The sequence below is a fragment of the Phaseolus vulgaris genome, chromosome 1, assembly GCF_000499845.2.
Source record: "Phaseolus vulgaris cultivar G19833 chromosome 1, P. vulgaris v2.0, whole genome shotgun sequence".
Classification (NCBI taxonomy): Eukaryota; Viridiplantae; Streptophyta; class Magnoliopsida; order Fabales; family Fabaceae; genus Phaseolus; species Phaseolus vulgaris.
In genome coordinates, this window is record NC_023759.2 from 39,516,037 (window position 1) to 39,538,422 (window position 22,386).

General features: G+C 34.3%; 3 protein-coding genes across 3 annotated transcripts; 2 read left to right on the top strand and 1 right to left on the bottom strand.

Annotated features, from left to right (window-relative positions):
• Nucleotides 1-6,381: 6,381 nt before the first annotated feature.
• On the top strand, nt 6,382-10,571 carry LOC137814188 (elongation factor Tu, mitochondrial). The gene is made up of 12 exons (XM_068616780.1): nt 6,382-6,812; nt 6,927-7,002; nt 7,079-7,171; nt 7,257-7,331; nt 7,765-7,869; nt 7,962-8,052; nt 8,181-8,386; nt 9,112-9,195; nt 9,423-9,488; nt 9,578-9,640; nt 9,798-10,038; nt 10,187-10,571. The coding sequence occupies exons 1-12, from the start codon at nt 6,631-6,633 to the stop codon at nt 10,255-10,257; spliced, it is 1,353 nt and encodes a 450-aa protein (XP_068472881.1). The 5' UTR covers nt 6,382-6,630; the 3' UTR covers nt 10,258-10,571.
• Nucleotides 10,572-11,801: 1,230 nt separating this feature from the next.
• Nucleotides 11,802-16,329, bottom strand: LOC137814190 (uncharacterized). The gene is made up of 6 exons (XM_068616781.1): nt 16,174-16,329; nt 15,847-16,047; nt 15,110-15,290; nt 13,986-14,400; nt 13,241-13,318; nt 11,802-12,596 (listed from the first exon to the last, which is right to left on the bottom strand). The coding sequence occupies exons 2-6, from the start codon at nt 15,937-15,939 to the stop codon at nt 12,104-12,106; spliced, it is 1,260 nt and encodes a 419-aa protein (XP_068472882.1). The 5' UTR covers nt 15,940-16,047; nt 16,174-16,329; the 3' UTR covers nt 11,802-12,103.
• A 1,100-nt stretch (nt 16,330-17,429) lies between these two features.
• Nucleotides 17,430-21,898, top strand: LOC137814191 (BTB/POZ and MATH domain-containing protein 2-like). The gene is made up of 4 exons (XM_068616782.1): nt 17,430-18,144; nt 19,450-19,798; nt 20,594-20,870; nt 21,396-21,898. The coding sequence occupies exons 1-4, from the start codon at nt 17,714-17,716 to the stop codon at nt 21,572-21,574; spliced, it is 1,236 nt and encodes a 411-aa protein (XP_068472883.1). The 5' UTR covers nt 17,430-17,713; the 3' UTR covers nt 21,575-21,898.
• The last annotated feature ends 488 nt before the right edge of the window (nt 21,899-22,386 follow it).

Sequence of the window (22,386 nt, forward strand, 5' to 3'; positions counted from 1 at the left end):
AGACTAATTTAATCGTAAAACGGCGGCTTTCTAGTCCTTGTTGTTCAGCACATAATCTTATGTCCCAAAGCAAAGAAGGCAGTTATGGTAAAAGTCGTCGTTTTATACCTCCGTATAGCATGTATATATAATATATGCATGAGATGTAAAACAAAGACTTTCACCACAGCCACCCTTTTATACCCAACCTATCTCAGCACATCCAAAGACCTAAACGACAGCTATTTGCCTTAACCGTTGTTATACACCTTTGCGAAGCATCTAAAATGGAGGTTAGGTCATAACCGCCATTCTAGATGGTATTATTTTTAATACATTTTGTTTAATGCTAATTCTCATCTTAATTGACTTGTTCAATTATAATCCAGCCAAACAAATACATAATTCAGATAATCAAATTATATATATATTGATAAAAATTTATTACAAACACTAATAACATATATCTTTACCTATATTCTTATCTATCTATTTAATTACCACACTATTGATTAGTTATCCTAGAGTTACAAAAATTAAGAAAATATGTGACTCAAGCATGTCTCACATAATCTATGGCGGGCGAAGGTAATGTTTGTCATCCATAAAGAACTACATTACAAAATAAGACTCACATAAATTACTGTTAAGATACATATATGTGAAAGAATTATAAAAATAATTTACCATCATGTTACCTGCTCCCAATGACTTTTAATGCCTAGTCTTACCATGGTAACCATCCATTGCATAACGTAATAGCCACATTAACTTCAAATCTTCAATTAGATGACTTAGATAAACATCTATGTCATTTCCTGGCTGTTTTGGATCGAATATCATCATAGGCAACATCATGTATTTTCACTTCATGCACAATCCAGGAGATAAGTTGTAAATAACTAGTAAACCATGAACTCTAATTTGTACTCATATTACCAAACGGATTCATTCCATTTGTAGCTAAACCAAGTCGGATATTTCTTGATTCTTTACCAAACTCTGGAAACTCGTCATCAAATTTTCTTCCATTGAATAGAATCAACTGGATGACGGTACATATCATCACATTTCCTCTCATCTGCATGTCATCTAAGATTCTTAACATCATTTGGGTTTGCAAACAACTGCTTCGTCCTTGGAATGATGGGAAGATACCACATAACCTTCATTGGTGGTCCATGTGTTTCTATCTCTTCAATAGTATCATCATCTTTTTGTTTCAACTTATAACATGATAAGCCACACCTCATAAAACTTTTCAATAATTCAAAATATTTCTTGTATAATATACAATCATTAGGACATGCATGTATCTTTTTATACTCCATACCCATCGGACAAAGAATCTTTTTGGCCTCATAATTACGATTAGGTAGAGTATCTCCCTCTAGAAGCATATCCTTCAACAACTAAAGCAATTCCGTGAAGCTTTTATCAGTCCATCCATTTATTGCCTTCAAATTCATCAATCTTAACATTGTCGACAACCGTGTGAAGTTAGTTGATCCAGGATATAATGGACTATCTGCATCGCTTGACAAATTTTCATATCCATGCCCTTCTGCAAAAGACTCAGCTCCCACATCACGAATTATGTCCTCCAATCGATCATCATGTACTTCACCATGTACTGCATCATCCATGGTGGACTCCACATATTCTTCAGAAACGAAAACACATGGTAAATTTAATAATTCACCATACCTTGTCCAAGTTGTATAAGATCGAAGAAACCCATCACATAAAAGGTGCTCCCTAGTTTTCTTAACATCCAGTCTCCTCCATTCAAACAATTAACGCACAAACACTTAATCTTTACTCCATCATGACCACTATTATTGGCATTACGTTGCACAAATTGTATAAATTCTTCTACTTCAATTTCGTACTCATCACTTATGCGAACAAAATTAATCCAATTTCGATCCATTATATTCTGTAATGGTCATTTAGGTGTTTACTAATGAGTGTAAAATCTCACATTTGTCGAGGATCAAACATCCTCGGACTCAATATCAACACGTATCAATTACCGAGAGTCGAACATCCTCGGACTCAATACCAACATATATCAATTTCCAAGGGTCAAACACCCTCAAACTCAATACCAACACATATCAATTGTCAATGGTCGAACATCCTCGGACTCAATACCAAAACGATAATCTTATTCTAACCTAACAACTAACATAATATAAATTAATAATAAATACAAATTATAATAAATATTAAATACACAAATTAAAAATCATTAAATTAGTTATAAATACTAAATAATATAAATCTATCTACAACCTAATAATTTAATAATTCTATTCTAACTTAAAAACTAACATAATATAAATTTAAATTAAAAAAAAATTATAATAAATAAAAAATATACAAATTAATAACACTAAAAAAATATTTAAAAAATTAAAACACTACCAACCTTGTGCGTGAAGGCAACAACGGTGGTGAAGAGTGGCGACAATGGCAGTAGCAGGCTAACGGCAATGGCGACGACAACGAACGGCAACGACGAAGAACCAAATTGAGGCACAACGAAAACCCAAAGAACATCGTGCAAGGTGATGAAGAAACAAAAAAAGAAAAGAAATAAGCAATGGTGAAGAAGAAGTCGAGAGCTCGAAAAAAACTTATATAATGACTCAAAGATGACAATGGCTCGAGATGAAGAAGAAGCACAAAGAGCAAAGAATATGAAAACGAAGCGCCAGAAGACAAGAAAATATGAAAGCGTAACTGACGCACTATGAATTAGGGTAATAAAAAGACTCTAATACGGCGGCTATGATATAAAGTCGTCGTTTTAGACGAAACACTTTCGTCTAAAATAACGACTTTACCTCATAGTCGTCGTTTTAAACGAATTTAATTTCGAAAATGTCACCACATTTTGAAGGACAACGTCTATCCATAAAAGCAACGCTGTAAATGTATTGTCGAAAATAGGGCTTTTTGCACTAATGTTACATGTCAATAATGGTAATGGGGTTTTGAATTTATTAACCCTCTCAAACATATATACCACTCCAAATTAATTACTTGAAAATTAGTTCACTATGTAACAAAGTAGAAGTTAATCGCATATTTTACTTTAAACTAGCGTATTAATTAGAGACAAAATAAAAATTACTTGAGAATGTTATTATTGTTTTAATCTCAAGTCCATCGTCAATCACCCATTTGAGATAGTGTTTGCTTTGGAATTCTAACATTAGCATCGTCTGTGGAGATCGACGAGATTTTAAAAACGAACCCTAGTTCTCTTAGCCCTCAACTAAGGGGCTTGTTCCAGTACATCCAAAGTTGAGATCAAGACTTTAAATACACCTTCCTTTCTGAATCCATCAAGGTGCCTTTTAAGGAAAAAACTGTGATAGAGCTCTGAGCTCCAAAGAGGATAAAACCTTGGATGCAGTGATTGTCATCACTGCCATCTCAAAAAACTTAAGATCAAAACAATTATATTGGCATAGTAGGATTGCATATAGAAAGAAGACAATTTTTAAATTCAAACTCATAACCAATCCATCGTCAATGTACAACTTTCCATTGTCCAATGCCCTTAACAATATAAGAAATATAAACATATTTATGAGAATACATAGTACCATTTAAAAACTTGATAATGTTTTACTTTGTGATGATTTTTCTACTAATGATGTTGATAAATGTGTGTACACTAAATCTGAAAATGGTGAATGTGCCATTATATTTTATATGTGGATGACATGCTAATGTTTGGTACATGCAATAATATTGTTTTTAAAACAATTTTTTTTTTCTTGTATCTATCTAAGTTTGAGATGAAAGAAATGGTGAAGAAAGTGTGATTCTAGAAGTTAAAGTCATAAGGAATGGAGATAATATATTACTATCTCAAGAACAATACACTGATAAACTTCTTAAGATGTTTGGTTATTATGACTTTACGACAATGAACACCCCTTATGATGTTAACTCTAAATTAAAAAAGAACAAAGGAAAATCTATTTCTCAAACTCAATATGCCCAAATAATTGGGAGCTTATTGCTTTTAATGATCTTTTCTAGATTAAACATTGCTTATGTAATAAGTAGATTGAATAGTACATTGTCCTAGTCAAGATATGTGTTTGCGAGACTCATGAAACACTTGAGAGATACAATGGATTATGCTATTGAATATAGTGGATTTTTTGTTGTGCTAAGAGGGAATAGTGATGCCAACTGGATCTCTGATTCAGATGAGACAAAATCCACTAATGGTTGTGTGTTTACACTTGGGGGTGGTGCAGTTACAAGGAAATCATTCAGGCAAACATTTATTGCAAGATCAACAATAACATCTGAGTTTGTTGATCTCAAAATGACTGGTAGTGAAGTTGAGTGGTTGAAAAACTTCTTAGCAAACATTCCATTAGGAATGAAACCAACCTCATATGTATCTATGCATTGTGTTTGTCATTCGACAATAACTATAGTTAAAAATAAAACTTAAAATAGAAAGAACACACATACAATTGAGACATAATTTGGTAAAACAACTGCTAAAGAGTGGAACAATTTTCATTGACTATGTCAAGTCATAACGGAATTTGGCAGATCTTCTGAAAAAATTCCTAGGGAGAAAAATGATTTTAGAAACATCGAGGGAATGAGACTTAAGTCACTTGCAAACAAACAAGTGATAGAAATCCAACCTTTGTGATTGGAAATCCCATGAATAATGTTCGTATGGGTAAAAAACAAGTCACTTGTTAGTTCTACTAGCACTAAAGTTAATTTAAGATCAAATTTGTCCATTCTCGTGATGTGTGAAAGTGTTAAATACTGCATTATTGAAAGGGTAAACTTTGTGGTTAAAATTCTATAAGGTATAAGAGTTTTAACGTCTTAACAAAGTTTTTAATGATTTTCATATCCCTTAAGTAGTATGTGATTTGCAACATACACTTGATGTAATCACCTATACGAGTATCAAGTGGGGTTGCTTGTATGAGAGCTTGACAAGATCTTCAAAGCACTCATGAATATCGGGCACGCGCATGACCTAATAAACGCAACACAACGATAACAATAATAATTGTGAGGGTGTATTGTAATTGACAAACTGCTAACACATACTAACTGTTTTGGTTCATATAACTTGCTATACCAACTTTGATGCATTATATCTTATATGAATCCAAGTCTTTCTTCTTTCTTTCTTTTATCTCTTACCAAATGTGGGGGATTGTTGTAAATCGAATGCGAGAAATATATATATATATATATATATATATATATATATATATATATATATATATATTGCAGATGTCGAAGAAAAGTTGTAGAAGAACGTCACGAAAACACCTATGATTTTGTCGGTGACTTTGGTTTTCTTTTTGCTTTCAGATTGGGTTTCATATATGGTGCCTTTGAGATCAGAACAAACTCCTGGAACGTTGCAAGTCCTTGTTCCACATTCCTCCTCCGATTTCGACGATTACTCCATATTTTTCAAAACGACTTCTCTTCTTTCGTGGTTTTGAATCTTCTTTCTCCATCTGTAAATAGGAGTCTCTAGTTGTTCCAAAAAACACATTTTTGCCTCTCAAGTCTCTTTCTTTTCTAGTCTATAAAAAAATACACTTTTAATATTGTGTGTTTCTCTTTTCTTTTATTTTTGTAATCCTGGGTTATTTTTTTGTTCTTATAAGAGTTGTTTGCTAGTTCTGATATTCTCAGCTTTTATCCGATAAGTTCATGTTATATCCTGAGAGACTTACAGATTACATCACGAATAAATTTTTACAGACAGTGGTGATCCTAACATTTCATAAAATCATTTTTTTTTCCGTATTTTAGCTTTTATTTACTACATATAGTATCGTAAGAATAGACATGCTTCAGTAGAAACATAACGACATAAATGGTTTATAAATAACAATGCTTAATTACACAATTCATCTATTATTGTATTTATTCATTTTATACTTAAAGACAAGTAAATGCATATCTATAAAAGTTTTTTGTAAAGAAAAAGATGGTCAGTTTTCAAATTTTTTTTAAAGTTAATAAATAAATAAATAACATAACATAACATGTAGTTAGTTCAAGGAATATGACTTAATTTTTCAATATAATATAACTTGTTATATGGAATAAAATTCTTTGCTGGAATAACCCTATCCTCCCATAGATAATTTTTTTCACCTCGAACATAATTATTTATCATAAATTATACTTAAAATTTAGAAGAAAAAAAATCATTTCACTAAATAAATTAAACCAAACACGAATTAAATCATTTATCTAAAACTTCAAATTTTAAAAGATAAAAAAATTATAATTTTAAGAAGATAAAAATTACTTCAAATAATTTCTGTCGGAACACATAATTTTTTCTTAGTGAGTACCAACATAAGAAAAGAAGGAGAAAAAAACATTGTACCAGAAAAAACGAAGTATGTGTTAGTTGAGGATGTGTTGTTTTGGCGCTGTGCTTCCAAACATTGAGTGCTAGAATTGGGCCGCACGAATATGACGGGTCGGTGTCGGGCGCCCATTGTAAAACCCTCACTCTTCGCACTCACTGCAATTCGCTTGTCTTCCCTCTCCTAAAACCCTCGCCTCTGCACTCCATAGTTAGGGCTTTTCATTCTCCTCATCATTTCTTCAATGGCAACTCTTCTTCTCAGACAGTCCTCTTCCACTTCTCGCCGCCTCTTCCCCTTCGCCTCTCAAATCCACTCTTCCTTATCTCGTTCTCCTCTCTCTACTCCCAATGACTCCACCACCTCCTCCTCCTATTCTTTCAATTCCAATCCCTGGTGGAGATCCATGGCAACTTTCACCAGAACGTAACACTCTCTCTTTCTCTTTTTTTGTCACTAATTTTAAAATAAATAATTAACAGTAATCTTTATTAATATGCGTCTTGCTTGTTTTGTTCCTCTTAATTTTCGATGTTGCAGGAAGCCTCACGTTAATGTCGGAACTATTGGACACGTGGATCACGGGAAGACCACGCTAACCGCGGCAATCACCAAGGTCTTGATTCATTCTTTGTTTAAATTTGTGTTGAGGTAGATGTTTTGGTGTTTATTACTCACTTAGATTTGATCAGGTGCTTGCGGATGAAGGGAAGGCTAAGGCTGTGGCCTTTGATGAAATTGACAAGGCTCCTGAAGAGAAGAAGAGAGGAATCACCATTGCAACGGTTTGGAATCGTACCCTTTTGGTCTTGCAATCTATTGTGTTGTTTTCTGTTGAGATGTTTGCTTGCTCAATATTTCGGTTTTCAGGCTCATGTGGAGTATGAGACTGTAAAACGACATTATGCGCATGTGGACTGCCCTGGACACGCGGATTATGTTAAAGTAAGCTTTCTAATTTGGTTTAATTTCTCCAAGAATGGTTTTTTATTGGAGTTGTCAATTGCGTAACAGAAGCTGGGTGGCTAAATTGTGACGGAGAAATTTAAGCAATTTTACCATGTATAATAGTTAATTGTGGAATTTATAGCATATTTTGGTGCTTGTGTAGCTTGGTCTTCTATTCAAAAGGAGATGGAAAATTTAAGCTAGGAATTTGGAAGTGGATTAGTTCGTAATTTTTTTTTATAAATATTGGTTACACTGTATATTGCAATAGCTTCATCTGTCAGATTTCTATTTTCCATAAATGCTAGAGGGTTTAGCGTTCCAGCATGACTTAATTTGCTTACTAGGTGGTTTATCTAATGGTTTTATTTAGTATAAATAACAAAATAATTCTTGTTCACTGTATGCTTTATAATTGTCTGTTTTTCAGAATATGATTACGGGAGCTGCTCAGATGGATGGTGGTATACTTGTTGTATCTGCACCTGATGGACCAATGCCTCAAACCAAGGAGCACATTCTTCTTGCTCGCCAAGTAGGTATTCTACTAATGTGGTTTGTAAATATGCTTAGAATGTGTATACCTTCCTCCTTAACATATTTTTATCCTTTAAATGTATTATGCAGGTTGGTGTGCCATCTCTTGTGTGCTTTCTAAATAAAGTTGATGCTGTTGATGATCCAGAGTTGTTAGAGCTTGTAGAAATGGAGCTACGTGGTAGGGTGTTTCTCTAAGGCTTCCCCTTCCCTCTATTGTGCATGCTCAGAAAATGAATAAGCCTGCATAAGTTTCTGTGGTTTGCTAAAAGTTAAAAAGTGTATTTATGTTAATTATCTGTTTGGCAGAGCTTCTGAGCTTCTACAAGTTCCCTGGGGATGATATCCCTATCATTAGAGGTTCAGCGTTGTCTGCTTTACAGGGTACAAATGATGAGATTGGAAGACAAGCCATTCTAAAATTAATGGATGCTGTAGATGAATACATTCCTGACCCTGTTCGCCAACTTGACAAGCCTTTCCTAATGCCAATTGAAGATGTGTTCTCAATTCAGGTAAAAGGACTTGAACTTTATTTTTTGGTTTAATTTTTTAAGAAAGCTGATTCATTGAATTAAAGATAAGCTCAGTTATAATATTTTTACAATACGTAATGCTCATGTTTTTATCATGTACCCTTTCTTTCTATCTCTTTCCAGTATAAACACTGTTTAGGTAACGACACACTGTTTAAGAAGTACTATTACTATTCTTTTTTATATTAAAATTGTTTAAAATTCCTAATATGCTCCTATAGTTCGCTCAAATTACAACAATTATTGGTGTGTTTAAACATCATAACCAGATGGAATTATAAACAGTATATGTGGAATATTGGTTCATAATATTGGGTCATCTTTGTAACTGTGGCCATTTCAACAATTTCTTTCTTGCTCTTCAAAATCTAGTTAGGTGAAGATAAGGATAAAATTTCTAATTCTTAATAATGCTGTCTTGTTTTTTCAAGAATTAAAAAGGAAAGGAGGTAGTATTTGTTATGGCCTTGCTTTTTATAACGACATGACACAGTGGTGTAATTTGAAATCTAACTCTAATCTTTAAACACTGTTGTCCTATGTTTAAGTTCTTTTTTTCCCTTGTGAGAATATCAATTTCTATTTTCAACACCGCTAAGTTCTCAAAATCTTCATTTTTTTTCCTTACATACATGGGATTCGATGGAAGAAACACAATGATTTCCATCATTTCAGCTGCTTTATGTTTTTCATTTGTGATGAAGGGACGAGGAACAGTTGCCACTGGCCGTGTTGAACAAGGGATCATTAAAGTCGGTGAAGAAGTGGAGGTGTTGGGTCTAATGCAGGTATTTATGTTGATTGAGTCATTTCCTGTATATAGCTGCCCTCTGATTCTCATCACTCCTTTGGATTAATCTCCAATTGTTAATTTCTTCTGCTATATAATTTTTATTTGGCACTAATGACTGATGATTAGTGGTCGGTTCCTGATGAGCGTTAGTTTATTTCTCTATCAGAACTTTTGGTAAATTCCTCTGTAACAATAGTCCTAAAACTGAGTTTTCCTTGGTAGGGTGGTCCTCTGAAAACAACAGTAACTGGAGTTGAGATGTTCAAGAAGATTTTGGATCAAGGACAAGTAAGTGCCTGTTATTTTCATGTACAAGGGCTATGGCTATTTACATAGAGCATATGTTAAACTAATATGGATTATATACATTTTGTTAGGCTGGTGACAATGTTGGTCTTCTTCTCCGTGGTCTGAAGCGTGAAGATATTCAACGTGGTCAGGTTAGTCCAGAGATCAAGCTTTTCCTTTTTTGTTAGACATTGTAACTGTATGCAAGAGAACAACATAATATCATATGTTTCAGTAAACTTGTTGAGTTCTGAATTCAAATTACTAAATTTGAGCTAACACTTTCCTTATGCTGCCTTCTATTGGAAGGTGATTGCCAAGCCAGGTTCTGTAAAAACATACAAGAAATTTGAGGCAGAGATATATGTACTCACAAAGGATGAGGGTGGCCGACACACCGCTTTCTTCTCTAACTACAGACCTCAGTTTTACTTGAGGACCGCTGATATTACTGGAAAAGTAGAGTTGCCTGAAAATGTTAAGATGGTTATGCCCGGGGACAACGTTACAGCTGTGTTTGAATTGATTTCACCAGTTCCACTTGATGCAGGTCAGTATTACTTTACTTCATTAGCGAACCAAATATCATTTTAGTGTATTATTGAACCACCATACCTAAATGCATTTATCCGTATGTTGAATATTCTTGTACACTTCATGTCGAAACTTTGCTTTACTGTTTGCAATTGATTTTACAGGACAAAGATTTGCATTGAGAGAAGGCGGCAGAACAGTTGGTGCAGGTGTGGTGTCAAAAGTACTGAGCTAGAACCGTTCGCCGTGACTCAAGTTTTAGTCTATACATTTGCAAAAGGGGTTGGAAGCCCCGAGACCTGACTATTTATCCTGAAAAATACAAACCATGTGCCAAGCAATTAATATTTAGCGGTTGTGTTGGATGAAATTCAGTAAATTGAGAAAAATTTAGAGAAGTTAATCTTCAATGTTCATTTTTGTAGTGCATAATTTTCAACATGCCCTTGATCACTGCAGCCTTTTTCTGCTTTATGAAAATAATGTGTATCTTGTGTTCCAACAGTCCGAGCTATTGATATTGGATTTTACAAATTTTTTTGTTTTTAATTATGATGCTCATATTGTTTGGACCTCTATTGTTGATTGCGTCTATTGATTTGAGAGAAATAAATAGGTTGGAATATGAATTGTTAGCTGCTGTGATACAATTAGTATCTCTGATTGGGAACTCCTGATTTTGTCTCTAAATCTTTCCAGTGCAAAATTGATTTATGGAATCAAATCTGCACAAAAAATAACTCACGAAGTATTCCATATACTTCAATTGGTTGTAAATTTAACTATGTAGTTAAAACAATATAATTAAATAAAAAGCACCACCAGTTAATATACATAACAAATTAATTTCTAATGATTAAGGTTAAATTATTCTATTTAGAACAACCTTGCTTGGCATGTCCTTTCTCTTTTTAAACTTAGACAAGAGTAATTTGGAATGAGGAATATCCATGATGAAAAATGCAGGTATTCTCATATAAATATAGTTCCTCTATGCTACACATTGTTTCATTTAAACGACAGAATATTAATAATGCTCTTTAAATGTTGACTCGATGGAAAATAGTTTTTTCCAGCATTTATGAAAACGGGTAGTACTCAAATTCACAGCATTTAAAGTTGTTTAGATTGATGTAGAAATAGATCAAATAATCTACTGATAGTTTATAACATAAAGTCATTATAGTTGATTTCCTTGTTTAAGGCTTGACTAGACTTAACCTATATTAAGCTTTTTATTTAAGGTCAGACAGTAAACTTTTATTTAACTTGACCGGCAGACTTGTTTAATAAAAGTATTAAAAATTAGTATATTGCATTATTTTCACAACTAAAGATTATGCTTTTTACTTTAGCTAGTTTTAATATATTAAAACGTAATATTTTTTATGCAGATATGTTAATGAGGGACTTGTTTAACTCATTTTTTTAGTTTTTTTCAGTGAAAAGATCATTAACTCTAAGCTTGTTACCCTGTTCGTAGACAATATCTGTTGGTCTATTTAAATTTTAATATAAAAAAGTCTTTAAACAAGTTAATATATTATGTCAAGCTTGAGTCATGAGATTATAGAACAAGTTAACTCGGACTTAGGCAAAGCGGAGCTAAGCTAGATCTATATCTACTTATAGGAGTGTCTTTATGTATTCGAAACGAGTTTTGATTGTAAAATGAAAAAAAAAGTGTCACCGCTTTTGATGAATTTGAATGGTGGTCAAGAGCTTTTATTGGGTATAAGAACTTTTAAACCCGAAGTATTCATTTCAACATCACACTAATTTTAACGATGAAATAGAGAAACTCGGTTTATTAATCTGCAAAATTCTATATTACAAGTTACAAAACTAAGGAATACTTCCTGGGTTAATTGGAAGTAGGAAAATAACACAGAACAGAAGATTGTTGATCAGCATTGTGCCTTGAAGATCTCATTATTAAACTAACTCGAACATTTGTTCTTTTACAGGCTGCTTTGCCTCACCCAACCCCATTACTGCAGACATCCAACCAATCAGAAATAACTGAGCATTACCCAATTAGCCATATAGCATATCATCAAACTAATCTTCGAAGATGCCACTCAAGCAAGTCTCAGCACCACCAGTGCTAGCAATGCTGCAGCAGTATAGTAAATATCTGTTATGGTCTTATCCAGCTTCTGCATCATTTTCTCTTCTTTCAAACCCAACTTTCCTGCGTTTTTGCTGATGCTCACAATTGTGACCCTGAGCTTATTTACTGCCCCAGAAAGCCAAACCAACCCCAATCCAAACCCAGTGTTGAACAAGCTAGAAGCACAGAAGGTAGACCTTCCACAAGCTAGGTTACACATTACTGATAGCAGAACCGCGAGGCCAGTTCCAGCAATGCCGGCAGAAAATTGTGTCAGGAGATCGGTAAGCTCAGGGCCCGATTTCTTCAGGGAGATAATTGTGGTCTTGCCACGCTGCTTCTTGTCAACCATCAGGGACAGAAGGGTCTCACATGCATGTGAATAGTTCTTGTAGAGATCCCTGTCCCTGCCTACTTTCTTGTTCTTTCTTGGACCTGGCTTGACTTTGACTTTCTCAGGGCTTTAAGACAAGATAGAAACATTAATATCAAATACTTCTTGAGCACGAAATTACAATAGAGGTATTGTACATTCAGTATGCAGCCCAACAACTGAACATGATCAAATCTATCCACAACCATGTATAAAGTCAATATTAAAAGAAACTATAGAAGATGATACCCTTTTCTCATCAGGCAAAAATTAAAAAATTTCGATCAGATGGATTATTCTGATAATCTTAAATGTGGAAAAATAAATAGCCAAAGCAGTGATGCATATGTTTAGTCTCTCATTGGACAAAAAACCATTACAAAAAAACAGCCCAAGTGTTGGCAATAAAGCAGCATATTAATGTCTCAATGGTTTCAAGTACCACCTAAGATTTACTACTGCAACCCACATTCTCCTTGATTTTTTTCTCATAATAGTAGAAAGGGGAAGGGAGTAAAAGGAAACTCAGTCTCAATCCTACTGTGGCACATACAAGTTTGATTTATCAAATTAACTTACATAATTCATACTATAGAAACAGTTTAATGCTCAGCAATTTAAAATCTACGCAAGGGAGTTGGAAGATAAATACAGGCCATTTTTTACAATTCAACATCAGAGCATATCCCAGCTGGAAAACAGACACGATCAAGGAAAGTATATTCTGCATACCTCTTTAAAGGAGCAGCTAAAGTGGATTGATTCTTCAATGTAGAGGAATGACTTCTCTCTAATTCATTGATATTCACCCTGTCCATATGGAACATCGTCAAATATGCTGTTAAATTTTGTGACCAGAAAATTATAGGTGCTTTCTATTACAGAAGAACTGATAACACCATAATTTAAAAACCAATTGAAGCAAGGAAACACAAGTTGAACAGTTGATTTAAACTAAATTAGGTTAATTCCCATACAAGTATTCATATTTTTAACGGCCAAAGATAGGGAATCCCCACCATCCATCCATTGCTGTGAGATTAAAGTGCTAGGAATTGTTAGCGGTCACAAATAACAACTAATTTAAGCAGACACTAGTTTATTTTGTTTTGAACTGCTAGGATATGTTTATAGAGTTCCTTCCCAACATATTTTCACTATCAAGGACGGCCTCCAAACAAATGCCTTCTTCAAGATTTGAACTTTGACCCTCCCAATAATTACCATGCATTTATATGACACTTAATAAATTTATTGCAATGTATAACACACACATATAATGACACATATAATTTGCAAACATGCTTTGCTAAAATTGTTATTTAGATGTTGAATATCTAACTAATGCAGAGTGGTTGATGCTAATCCAAAGATCAACATAATTTACAAAGAATTCTTAAGTATATAAAATAGTCCTTCAGATGACTGGACAATCAGAACCTGTTTAAAAAAGTCAAGATGGTCAACATATTTATACCAACTGAAGTGTGGAACAAGCATAGATTGCTTTTCACCCTTTCCTGAGCTTTTTGATATGTATGACTCAGCAACTACAGAGAGAAGATCTTTCAACTGAATTGCAGTACCCATACATGTGATTTGACCATCTGGATGAACCGTGATCTTTGAAGAAAGGGCTGAATCTTGAACAAGAGGCAGTAAAAGCTTCTGAATGATGAATTTGTTAGTTGGGTAGATAAGAGATGACAATGGTTGTTGAGATTCACCAATGCCTGCCAACTGCAATTTCATTAAGTCGGGCAACAAAGATAAATTTGCTCCATCTATTCCTGCTTCAGCAGTCTCAGACATTAGCATATTTATAATTTCATCACGCTTAGTGCATTGTTCAACAATTCCAAAGCCAAAAAGAACTGCATTTGAGCAGTTTGCTGCAACCAAAGACAAATATCGATATTCAGAAGTCAAAATAAGCACAAAAGATTTACTACCATAAATCATCTTAGGCATTCAGCTCAAAAATAAGAAAAGATGCAATCAAATATCTTAGGCAAGTTAGTAACACATAACATCTGAGAGAGCAAGCCAACTTCAATGGTTACTCTAAATCTTTGGTCATCAGATTTACTATCTTGTCACCTTTTAGAATCCACTAAGGGACTTGAGTTCCCACATTAGAAGTTTCGGATAACAGTGGGGGATTTCTAGGGCTTTTGGTTCTACAACAACCATAGATAGCTTTTTTGGTGTGATTCTTCCAAGGTTCTTATCACCACTAAATTAACATGTGAAAGAAAGATCCATAATCAATATACAAAGACAAAAAAATGAGCCATCCTCATTACTACAATGAGACATTCAATGGAATTTTGCATGAAACACATGAGAAATCAGAGAACATGGAAATTCAAAAGGTATCTACATCAAATAGAATTTAAGTAGTGTAGCTAGCCAAATGTGAGATTTCTACATGATTAGTCTAGGAGAGGAGAAGATAGAATCACTATTGAACAGGCAGTACAAGGTGGGTAGGGGTGTATCAGTTACTTGAAATTTTCAAATATTCTACTCTACTACCAATGCATGGGAACGATCAAACAGTAATCTAACATCATAGATAAAGTTAACCACAAACTTGACCTTGTTCATCCATAAGCACCGGACTTTGAACTGATGAGTCAACATTAATAACCTCATTGTAATCAAACCATTCATTCTGGCCTTTCCTTAACTCCCCACATGGGCTTTGCTTAAGATAAGGAGACTGATATCTGATCAGGTCTACTTTTGCTACTGGAGAAGGAAAGGATATTTGGTAGCCCTGTCTTGAAAAACAAATTAAAACATATAAGAAACTAAAAAACTAAGCATGCACAACACGGTCAAAATTATTTCAGTATAAGAACCCATGGAGGATAATATTATGAGTTTTAGAGAGGAACTTTGTCATTGTAGGGGAACAATTCACAGTTTAAGAAATGGTAGATTGTCGTGTAACCTTCAAATCATCATTATTCATTTACTCAAATAGTTTGTAATTAAATTTAGAAATGAAAAATTCACCCTCCCTCCTCCACAGATAGCCTTATTGAATTACGAATACGAATGATTAAAAGGTAACATAATCTCTTATCTTATTCTATTCCTTTCATCATAAAATATTTATAAATTGCAGAAGAATTTATAATATTTACAAATTACCAAAATCGAAAAACTTATCCCCATTGCCAAACATAGCCCTGCGTGATCATACCAAGGTCACATAGTCACAATCCCTTAGTGAAAACTTAACATCACCATACCCATTTTACAGTACAACACCATTCCATTCATTGATACTGCTAAAAAACATAAAAACCTCAGCTTGTTGATGTTACCTTCATGTTGGTGCCGGGCAAACCCAGTTGTGGGTGTAAGACAAGACCGGGAGGGTAACCATGAGAAGCCATCAAACAGAGACTCTGCACCATTTTTGAAAGAAACCCGGCTTAAGAAACGATTTTCTGTAGCCAAAAGCTCCCTCCTTTCGTGCCCTCGGTCATGCCCTCGTGCTCTTATCCCTTCGTGCACCTCAAATCCTGAATATTTTCCCCAAACCCCAAAAAATAATTAGGTTTTATTGTGATCCATCACCTCAACAAAAAAATAAAAAAACACTTGCTGGATCCAGAAACTTCCAAAATGGAAAAACTAATGGTACGCACCGGCGTGATAGTCAACGTTCGAATTTACAAGAAAAACAGAGAATTAGTTTGTGGTTGGCTTCATACTGTAAAACTACATTAATACTACGTTTATTGTTTTATTAATGAAAAATGGCTTGCACCATGCGTTGTCACCAGAAAAATATGTTAAATAAAATATTTGAATGTTATGTGTTGAAGTGGACTTAACACATTTGGGTGAGAATATATCAACATCAATGTCAAAATATTATAAATACCTTTTTTATTAACAGATTTTGTGGTTAAAAATTATAATAAATACATTAGATGTTGAGAATATAAAAATATAATATAGTTTAATTAGAATGTACTAACAATAACTTTTTTAGCATTTTTATAATATTACTTTTAAAGTTATGTATAAAATATTTTATATTTTTTAATTAAATAGTATTAGATATCTTAGAGTATATTAAAATAAATTCAACATCAAAATGTTTAGCATGAAAAAGCCCTTCATAACAATGATAGTTTTATAGTATACTACAAATGAAAGCTAAAATTTAAGTTTTTCTAATGGTCATAAAGATAACCTATTTTTATCTATATTAAAATTAAATGTAAGAGTTTATTTTATATTTTTCTAATAAATAATTATTCTTCCATCATAAAAATAAAGTAAAAAATAGTACAATTTGAGTTTTTAAAGCAATTAAATCAAACTAAAGAATGAATAAAAATTGAAAAGCAATTTTCATGACTTTCCAATGGTCTTAATCTAAACTATTCAAATACTTTCCTAAAATATAGATTAAATGATGGATAGCATAAACATGTTAGTATTAATTGTTTTTAATATTTATTTTTTGTTAATTTTCCTTAAAAAAACTTTATCATATTACTACAACAACTTCGGAAACAACTCTAGTATCATTGAATGTTTTTTAACTAAAGTAAGTATAATATATTTCAAATATATCTTATCTTTAATTTTGACTTAACCAAAAACAAAATTTCACCTCATTTTCAAGAAGACAAAACACATAAATGACCATTTATAAGAAGAATAAGTTTTAACCAAATCATAGAAACCTGAAACTCATAAGTCACCGACCGGTTAGTGCTTCAGACAGTGTTTGTCTGGTAAGTTTTTTCTTACAGTATTACGCACACGTGTCTGGGAAGGAACGCGAGCGGATGGAGACAGGTAGTTGCGCGTCTCATCAAATAATAAATATTCCAATTTCCATTTTCCATTTTCCGAAAAAAATATTATTTAAAGCCATAGCCATTCTAATTGCGAGCCTTTATCTGTCATTTCGTTTCTCAATCTTTACTTTTCCTTCTCTTCTCCTCTTCTCTCTCTCTCTGAATCGAAACCCTAGAAATTCATCGTCTTCCACAATCTGACACCTCTCCCAAACGGAACCTATATTCTCTCATCAAACCTCACTTATCCAAATCTGATACTCCAATCCCCGTCCCAATTCCCCGCATCGACCTCACTGCCCCAATTTCCCCAATTCCCAACTTAACGCCACAATCTTAGAATCGCCGATTTCTTCACGGTGGCTAGCGCATGGGTAAGATTCTCCGAGAAACCGCGAAGCCATCGGCGAATTCTTCATCGGCGTCCCCCTCTTCGGCAGCGCCCGCCACCACGTCTTCCACGTCGGTGACGGAGACTGTGAGGGGCTCGCACCAGTTCAAGATCACGGGGTACTCGCTCTCGAAGGGGATCGGGATTGGCAAGTACATGCCCTCCGAGCAGTTTTCCGTTGGAGGGTACGATTGGGCGATTTATTTTTACCCCGATGGGAAGAGCGTGGAGGACAATGCCACCTACGTGTCGCTCTTCATCGCTCTGGCCAGCGACGGCACCGACGTTAGGGCACTTTTCGAGTTGACCCTTTTGGATCAGAGTGGCAAGGAAAGGCACAAGGTGCATAGCCATTTCGAGAGGACACTCGAAAGCGGGCCTTACACGTTAAAATACCGCGGTAGTATGTGGTGGGTTGAGATTTAAAAATCAATTTTGATATTAATCTTGTTTTTTCAATTTCGTCCCTGCCTTGCGTTTTAATTTTGTGTAGTCTAAAAAACATATTTGTTAAGTTGTCTCCGAGCTCCTGATTTCCAGTTTAACTAGTGGTGTCTCTTTTGAGTCCTTAAATGTTGTCGCTCATATTTGTCTTACTGAGTCGAGCTAGATTGCGTCTTAAGAAGGATATATCTGGTCTTTTACCCAAAAAAAAAAACTAGTATGTTTGTTAAACTTCTAATATTATTGGAAGGTGACAGGTTTACATAACGTATGCTAACATATGCTTTCGAGGAAGCAGTTATGAAAACAAAAATGGAAAGTATTTATTGAGAAGGAAAACATTTACATTCTTTTTTTAAAGTAATTGAATGTTTTTAATTGGTTGGGTTAGGTTTTCCTTAACAAGTACGCACCCCAAACCCCCCCCCCCCCCCCAAAAAAAAAAAAAAAATTATTTAATGTACTGCATTTTCATTTTCATGTCAAGTACTTGTCTATCTTATCTTGAACGCAGCTGTTGTATACCAAATTGTGTGATCATTTTCTTTACGAGGTAACTCTCGTAAGGTGTCGTATGTTTGTCCTTCTTGTCTTATGGAGTGAGTTTCATTGAGTGTTTTAAGTGGTGAGATCTTTCATCCCTTGAGAGTTTCTCCTCCCACAAATGGCATGGTAAAGTGATACAGAAATATCAATTTAGAGAAATAAAATGTTCATGTCCAGTGTTGTCAAGAATCACAAGTAACTCGCTAACTCTTGATACTATGAGTTTCTTTTGGACGTCTGGTGTCCACTTCCTAGCTCGTCAGTAGCTATGCGGATTGCAAGTTTCATTGTTGATCCGCTTCTATCCTCTTTACTTAGACCAACAAAGAGGCTCTTTTCCACTCTGCAGTTCACTATTGGTCTTTGCCACCATCGTTGTCGATTATTACCATTTCCAGATGTTAGCATAGTTGTACTGGTTGGATGCATTCTTTGTTGAAGTTGTGCGGCAGCTGTTTGGTATGTGTTGGCCGATTTTGATTCTTCTCAGTTTGGGCCTATTTAGTGTGTTTGTGTCAGTTGGGTATTACGTATTATTTTTTTGACTTATTGAGTTATTATTTATTTTTCTTATCTATTCTATTTTTATGTATATGCATGTATGTATAAATATAGTTTTGCATTTCTTTACCCCCTTCCTATCCTCGAACATTGTAAGTGGCTTCATGCCCTTTTACTGATATTTTGTTGTATTTGCTAATTACTTGATGTTTTGGGTGTTTCAGGGGTTACAAAAGATTTTTTAAGAGAACAGCTCTGGAAACATCGGACTACCTTAAAGATGATTGTCTCTCTGTGAATTGTAGTGTTGGTGTTGTGAGGTCACGTACAGAAGGTCCTAAAATCTATACCATAGCAATACCACCCTCTAGCATTGGTCAGCAATTTGGGCAACTACTTGAAAATCGTAAAGGAAGTGATGTGAATTTTGAAGTGGACGGAGAAATTTTTGCTGCTCATAAATTGGTATTAGCGGCTCGCTCACCTGTTTTTAGAGCACAGCTTTTTGGTCCTATGAAAGATCAGAATACCCAGTGTATTAAGGTTGAAGACATGGAGGCTCCAGTTTTCAAGGTTTGTTAAATGCTTTTCCCGTTTTTCATTTGATTTTGTTTGTAATGTGGTTACCTAATGTGGTTTTGGTTTGTATTTTGCTCTTTATTCTAACCGCATGTGCTTCATGATTTTGTGCATTTTTTCCTTGACTTTTCTTTTGTAGTTCCGTTATTAGAATTTGTATTTCTTTATACCCACTCATCTCAGGCGCATGTGTTAATTAGTCTTACTGTATTCAAATAGGTTTGCAAAAACACAATTTAATGTAGTTTCAATCTGTATCTCTTTTCGTGCTTCTCCCCTCTGAAAAAAGCACACGTTTCATTGTATTACTTTTTTCTTCATATGCATGGCTATCAGATAAGTTAAAAATTTTGTGGTATCACTGCCCAGATGGTGGTGTCATTAGCTGTAATATCACTTTGCTGAATAAGACACACTAATCCATTTTCAAATCACTTGCATTTCTACTCATTTTTTTCCTCTTTCTTTTCTTTTTCCATTTTCTCACTTTCCATCACTCCGTCCAAACAAAGTGCAAGGTTAATGAATGTAATTTGATGTTGGCATAATATAACAAATAGTATATTTAATATTTTAAATATGCAGAGAAAATTTCAAGCTTTTAGTTTTTTTGTAATTACATTATGGGAGTACTTGGTGACTCTGGTTCCTTACAATTACAAAATGCAACTATGCAAGGCTTGGGTCTAGCTCAAATGTGAATTTGTCTGTCTGTTTAACTTGATAAATTGCAGTGAGCAATATGCTTGTAGAATGTTTTGTCAGTTGTGTCATGTCTTTATTTTTCAGGCATTGCTTCATTTTATATACTGGGACTCACTACCAGACATGCATGAGCTTACTGGGTTGAACTCGAAGTGGGCATCAACCTTGATGGCTCAGCATCTTCTAGCAGCAGCTGATCGATATGGCTTAGAGAGGCTTAGGCTGAAGTGTGAAGCAAGTCTTTGTGAAGACGTAGCGATTAATACTGTGGCTACGACTCTAGCCTTGGCAGAGCAGCACCATTGTTTCCAGCTGAAAGCTGTTTGTCTCAAGTTTATCGCTACTTCTGAAAATCTTAGAGGTTTGTTTTTCCATCTGAACACTTACCACAAGAAGTACAGTATTATCGGGGAATTGTGAAAGTTGTCGGCAAGTTAGAGTTGTTATTGTATCAATTGTGATGCTGTCAATTGTCATTGTCTTCCAGTTTGTATTTGCATGAAAAAAATGCTAAGCATTAAAGGGATCATATGTTTTACTTTAAAGTGATATTTTTTATGTAACTAATTATTAATCCATCTAAAACGTCCGGTTGTCCCAAGTTGATCTCGAAGACTTGTGTCATTAATTTATACCAGAAACTTTATGCATAATTTGTATCTTTGTAAATGTTTAATTTTTCTCTCTGCTTCCTTCTCTTGTAATTTTTCATTGAAAAATAAGACAAAAAAGTGCCTAGATCGTGGAACAACCAGTATACGTCTTCCAGGATTTTGGTTTAAGGGTTGAAATATTTGGTATTTCGAATGAAAAGGTTGATAACTTTCTTAATCCCTCATCCAGAAAATTATTATTAACCATTGTATTTCATGTTTTGATTCCTCAGCTGTGATGCAAACTGACGGATTTGAGTACTTGAAGGAAAGTTGCCCATCTGTTCTGACTGAGCTATTGGAGTACGTGGCCAGATTTACTGAGCATTCGGACTTCATGTGCAAGCATAGGAATGAAGCACTACTTGATGGCAGTGACATAAATGGGAGGCGGGTCAAGCAAAGGCTCTAGTTTCAACACTGAACACCATTCTGTACAACCCTCTTCTACTCTCCGTTTTGAAAGATCGCGAGAGTTAGTAGCTGGAGGGAAAAAATATATATATATAATCTTTTATAGGATCAGAGTCAAATTTTAAATTTCTTAGCTTATTCTTGTTGTAAGAGATGTAAATGTAATTTGTGTTGTTGGTGTTACCGTTCTGTTTGACGTAGGTTTCTGTAATATCTTAAGGATTTCTTTTTACTGGAAAACATGTCTGGAAAGTGTTGATCGCTACTTCGCCGTTTGTTTTTGTATTTTTATTCAATTTAGCAGCGTAAGTACTCTTGAACATTTCTCACTCTTCATCTAACATCTATCTGTTTTATACCGATTATTCTAATACACGAACTAGTTAAGCCGCCGCAGCCTTCACATGTTAATCTGAAATGTCTTTTTTTTTCCTACATGTTGTTAACGAAATATTTGCATCCTTACTATCCAAAAGGGATAAGTTTTCACCATAAAAAAGTGGAGGACTTTAATAGAAGGACCTTCCACAGAAGTTTGATTTTGCAAAAACATTCAGACAATTTCAATATACAAAGAAGACAAGAAAAGAGAAAGACTGCACAATAAATTTTTACTGTTTTCAATCACATTACAAATTATCACACATCCAGTCTTAATTATTCAAATATAAAATAATTGAATTCCACTACAAGCACTCACAATAGCAATTATAAACACACACAATACCATAAAACACCGTATTGAACATTTTTCAAGAGGATATGTTTTTCTTGGAAACATTCCAAGATACAAATATAACAAACTTTTTT